This window comes from Nelusetta ayraudi, unplaced genomic scaffold (genome assembly GCF_046127955.1).
Source record: "Nelusetta ayraudi isolate G7.1 ecotype Tasmania unplaced genomic scaffold, CSIRO-AGI_Nayr_v1 ptg000120l, whole genome shotgun sequence".
NCBI classification, from domain to species: Eukaryota; Metazoa; Chordata; class Actinopteri; order Tetraodontiformes; family Monacanthidae; genus Nelusetta; species Nelusetta ayraudi.
Window position 1 is genome coordinate 3,504,426 of NW_027466170.1, and position 5,401 is coordinate 3,509,826.

At 44.5% G+C, this 5,401-nt stretch overlaps 1 protein-coding gene across 1 annotated transcript; it reads right to left on the reverse strand.

Annotated features, from left to right (window-relative positions):
• Nucleotides 1-737: 737 nt before the first annotated feature.
• Nucleotides 738-4,962, reverse strand: rbm7 (RNA binding motif protein 7). Its single transcript, XM_076049843.1, has 5 exons — nucleotides 4,754-4,962; nucleotides 4,294-4,456; nucleotides 2,489-2,561; nucleotides 2,134-2,224; nucleotides 738-1,699 (listed from the first exon to the last, which is right to left on the reverse strand). The coding sequence occupies exons 1-5, from the start codon at nucleotides 4,844-4,846 to the stop codon at nucleotides 1,328-1,330; spliced, it is 792 nt and encodes a 263-aa protein (XP_075905958.1). The 5' UTR covers nucleotides 4,847-4,962; the 3' UTR covers nucleotides 738-1,327.
• Nucleotides 4,963-5,401: the final 439 nt, after the last annotated feature.

The following is a 5,401-nucleotide window of genomic DNA, read 5'->3' on the forward strand; positions in this document are numbered from 1 at the left end:
TCTAAATCAAGTGTGCAACGCGAGACGAGGCGGATTGCATTACGGGCAAAGACACGGAGCTTAGCGGGCCGACAGCGCACCTCGAGCCCGGGGCTGCCTGCAGGAGATTTGCCGGGACTTGTCGACGGGCGTCGTAAGCGCTTCCGGAAGGGTAGATCGCGACCTGCGAGGCGGACATTAAGGGATTTGATCGCCTGATCGCTTTGTTCAAGTGGGAGGGCAGCGACGCTGAAGGCAACGCGAGACGTTCACGGATCAAAGCGCGGCTAATTCCGGCCCCGGGACAATGGGCTGCTCCGTTTACACCGCACACGCGTGGCGCGCACTAATTGGTGTTAAGACTCTTCCGAATAAGGAGGGTGGGGGGGGGGACGTGTCAGCGAACAGGGGGCGTAATTGCGCGCCGTAAAGCGACACTTGGACGCATCCTAAATAAAGACACACACACACACACACACACGGAAGAGAACGCGAGGGGAGTTGGTCTTGCGGCCTCGTTTATATTTAACAACTTAATTGATTCGGTGAAAGGATGCCAGTGGCGCCACCTGTAGATTAGTCCGTAAACCGCCGCACAAGCCTATTAGTTACACACAGGACATTTATAGGTGCCGGTAAGGCCTCGGTGTGCGTGCCCTAATGCCACGCAGCATCAACATACAAAGGTCCACTTAGCCGTAAACACACAGAGCTGTAAATAGCATGTATGCTTGATGATGAAGAGGCCAGCAGACACACATGTTCAAATGAGATTTATATATATAAAAAAACATCCGGTTTAAAACATTGTCTTGGAAAAAAAAAAGAACACAAAACATTTTTTTTCCCTTTTACAAAGATCAACAGATCACTTTAAGAAACAGTTGTTGGTGCCCTGCTGCAGTAAAATAGGTGCTGGTGGAATCTGTGGCTGACAAATCTGTAAAGTACCTGATAATAGTTTTTTTCAGTCGCGAGAGCACCAATAAATATTTGCATAAAAAAAAAAGGCCAATATCCTAAGTTGTTTTTTTTTTTAAAAGAGAAAATAAAAAGTTTTTTTTTCCCCCTCTCAGAAACTCCACCAGCGTATTTCTCTCACAATTCCTATACATTTCTTTCCTCTTTTTTTTTTGCAAAACCTGTGTGAAAAGGAAAAAAAAAATTAAGAGGGTATATTTTTTCATATTTACAAATTTAAAAATGCCTCAGAGGTTAAAAAAAATTATTTTAAGGCGAAACAATTGAGCCTTGAAAACTGATATAAACAACCTGAGTGCGTTAGAATGTGTGTGTAACGCGTGATCCTTTTGAACTCAGTCCATTCACAGTCACAACCAGTCCCCTCTCAGTACCGTCTATTCCATCTATTGTCTTGGTAGCCGCGGCTCCGGTCGTCGTGGTGTCTGCTGCCGCCTCGACCGTCATGATGCCGGCCGCCGCCGCTGCGCTCCTTCTGCTGGTGGTGGTAGCCGTCCCGGCCGTGGCCGTGCTGCCCGTCTCGGCCTCCGGGACTTTGCTCGTCGTTGTAGCGCTGGTTCCTGCCGCCGCTGTTCATGTGGGAGGCCGGGTAGGGTGAATAGGGGGCGGCGTTGTGGTGCCTCGAGCCGCTGCCGCCGCCGCCGCCACCCGACGACTGCCTCTGTGGGTTTTTGGAAAAGCTGCCGTTGGGCTGGTCGGCGTGCTGCATGCCGTGGAGCTGCCACATCATGTTGTTCATCTGCGGGCGGAGGACGCAGGAGAGGGATGGTTAGGAAAAAAATCAGATAGTTAAGCGTTTAAAGGTCCAGTGTGTAAAATTTGGCTTGATTTGTTTTGTTTTTTTTTATTGGTAAAAGCTTCATATTCTGCCTATAAAAGTGTACACTCGCAGTAGAATAAGTCATTCGGTTTTCCTACCGTTCTCATACACACGCCACCAGTCAAAAGTTTAGACACACTATGAAGACTATTGACATTACAGTTTCTCCATGAAGGCATCAAAACTACGTATGAATACGCATGGAATTATGTAGGAAACAATAAAAACGTAAAATACCTCAAGCACGTTTTATTTAAATTCTTAAAAAAATAGCCACCTTTCATGAAAGCCTGTCTGATAATTTTACACACTGGACCTTAAAGTAATAAATAAGTAGAAAATGACAAGGTTACCATGGCACTTTTCTGCAGATTTTCAGGAGATGAGAAAGACCTCTGCATTTGTGGAGGAGTGTAGGGCGGAGAGCTGAACTGGGCCGGGTTTCTGTTGGGGGCAAAAAAAAAAAAAAAGTTTGAATTCAGCCTTTAGCATGCTGGGATACATGAAGCAAGTGACGACGGCCACTCGTGTTTCAATGAAGTTCCAACTCCCCCCCCCCCCCCCCCCCCCCCCACATCTGGATCAATGCTGCTAAAAATAAATAAATAAATAGGACACTTCTTTGCAGTGAGGACTTCTGTTTTGAATGTCAGGACACAGCAAACACCAGCATGAGACGATGTGACGGTGCTGCAGAGAGCGTTGTACCTTTGGCCGTGGGGGTTCGGGGTGTGCACAGGGCTTGAGCTTTGCGAGTGTCCTGGACTGTTGTGGCTGCTGCCTGTGATCCAGCGACACGACAAAGTTTGTAAGTGGAGACAAAAAAGAAGCTCAATCATTTCTACACATATCTTGTACTTTTAGATCACGTTACCGGCCGTTCCCATCTAGACCGCTCCTACCAGATGGTTCATTCTGAAACCATCAATTTATTATGGGACCATTACAATCTATTAAAGCACAGAAGGACAATATGCTGTTCTGACAGTTGTGCAGCAGTGACATTCTGCAGCTGCCATGCACACAAAGAAATCTTCACACTAGGTGCACTATTGACATGTTTTTCTGTCAACGGAGCCAAACCACACACTTAATCCTGTGTGTGTGTGTGTGTGCGCGCGCGCGTAGTCCAGGCAAACTGTTGGCCGTGTTCAAACACCGAGCTGCAGCTGGAGATAAGGCGGCGCAGGCAGGACTGGTGCTTCATCTGGTCAGGTCACACAAACCTGACAGACTTGTGGAAAACAGAATAGCGCTGCGATGTGGAAATTTACAAAATATCCAAATGTCTGTCAGGATAAAGGAAGTCCCAGTAGGACTGTGGATCATCTTCACACACCCACGTTTCATCTCTGCACTTTGACTCCAAATAACCAGTTTGTGCGTCTACATAAATTCCACACAATGGTGCAGCTTTATGTGGCTGGTGTTTTTGTTCTGCGGAATGAAACCGACACAGGTGGCTTACGCAAAGCTCTCCTGCGGCAACAGTGTTGCATAATCACTGCATATAAGAGGGATTGCGTCACACTGTGTGAAACTTCCCATTCAGAGCCCTTCATTCATAAGCAGTGACTTCAAATACAGGCACGTGTATTTGCATAGAGATGAGAGAGTCTGACAACAGCCGCTCCTGGTTATTTTTGATGGGAGAGCTGGTCAGACGACACAGTGCTGCCCTCTGCTGGTCGTAACTAATGCTGCATGCTGACCATATTCAAATATTTTTAGATTTTTTTTTGCACTGTTTGACTCAGGTGATCTTTTCTACATCCCTTGATTGTGTGTGATAAATCATCTTTTGCATTGTTGAAACGTTTTCATCTTTTGCAGAGGACTAGTGGAGAACTACTTTATCAATATGACCCTCAGTATTTTGGTGTGTTTACAATGTTTATCCCACTATAGTTCAAAAACTATTATTGTACTTTTTGCGTACAGTCTAAATAGTTCCTTATTAGTTGGATGACAAAATTCACACTCAGAGCTCAGAAATATACAGATATGATGCGAGACTCACTATCATCGTGATTGCACTACCATAGTTTTTTTTAAATGCAGAACGTCGTCAAATTATTTAGCTTTTGTTTTTGTTTGTGCAGTGCTGATTTATTCAGAAAAGGCAGCCATCATCAGCTGACACGTCTATCATAATGATTTATGATTAATTCTAGCTCATCCCAAGACTGTATGAAAACGTTGTAATGCTGTCCCGTGTCTTTTGTGCATTTCGAAGGAGATTTTACATTTACTGGGTGTATGAAATCCTAACATTAGGTTTATTTATTAGGATAAGACTGCATTTTAATGATGGGATTTGGCGTTGTGTGTCTAGAATCAGTGCGCAATGTTACTGCTTGAATCAAACTACCAGTACTAACTCCAAACTCGAAATACAATCTTACTGTTTGTGAGCCAGTAATGACAGGGAGACCTTGCGTGTGAAAATGTGTATTTGAATATTACAAAATTAGACCGATGTGCGCGGGTGACGTGCGTCTCTAGCGACCCACCTGATCTGAACTGCACATGCAGAGTCCTGCCGAAGAGCGACGTCCCGTTCAGCAGCTGCACGGCATACGGCGCCGACACCTCGTGCTTGTAGACGGCGAAGCCGAACGTCTTCTGTTTCCCGTCAGGATCTTTGGGGATCTTGGTCCTGATCAGAGGTCCCGCCTGCGGCGAAAGGTTGCAGTTTAGTTTTACGGCGCCGTCGCCACAAGCGAGAGCTAATGCTAAGTAGGCTAACTGGGTTAGCCGCTACACGGTAAACATAATGCAAGCGAGCGTTTGGCAAATGTTAGCGATTAGTGGCACACGTAAGTGGACACAGAGCCAAAGGAAATACGAGGAAACGACCCGACAGTAGGCGTTTCAAACGATTTAAATGTCGAAGAAGCTTCGAACTATAAAACCAAAACATTCAGTGTTTGCTAATGTGGGCCGTGGCTAATGTTAGCAAAACAGCGTCACCTGTACAAAGAGCTCGAACAAAAGCTCCTCCGTCACTCTGGAGTCCAGATTTCTGACGAAAAGCGTCCGGTCCGCTTCTTCCTCAATGCCCATCGTTTTAAAGCGGACAGTGTTTCCCTCCGAACGGCGAGGTTCTAGCTGCCTTCTGGCCTTCAACTCTGCAAAATATGAGCAAAGGAAGACACCTTTGAGTGCCGTAAAGCGCGATCCCCTGTCGCGGTGAGGAGCAACCACTTTACGACACACACAATTCAATTGTCGCTTGCATTGTTGTGAAATGTCGAAAAGCTGTGTACGTTATGACACAAGAGGTCACACGTTTATTGTATACGCCTGAACAATGGTTGGGTGAGGTTTTACTTGTGTTTGTTTTTTAGCGCTTCGGTAAACTAATTAAAACAGGAAGTAGCTGAAAAATGATTAAAACGCCTTTAAATTAATAAATCCCGGTAAATATTTTTACAACATATGTTTTAGATGAAAAAAAAACAAACAAACAAAAAAAAATATATATATATATATATATATATATATATATATATATATATATATATATATATATATATGTGTGTGTGTATATATATAATAATTTCTTTTTTTTTTTAAATTTATTTATTGATTTATGTGTCATATTGATAGTTGTTGGAG

What these genes read in the sequence shown, in the direction of transcription:
- rbm7 (XM_076049843.1), bottom strand. Translation starts at nt 4,846, where the DNA reads ATGGGCATTGAGGAAGAAGCGGACCGGACGCTTTTCGTCAGAAATCTG. An exon ending in GCATGTGCAGTTCAGATCAG is followed by an intron (nt 2,562 to 4,293) that starts GTGGGTCGCTAG and finishes GCTGGATCACAG; the next exon opens with GCAGCAGCCACAACAGTCCA. An exon ending in CCGAACCCCCACGGCCAAAG is followed by an intron (nt 2,225 to 2,488) that starts GTACAACGCTCT and finishes TGCCCCCAACAG; the next exon opens with AAACCCGGCCCAGTTCAGCT.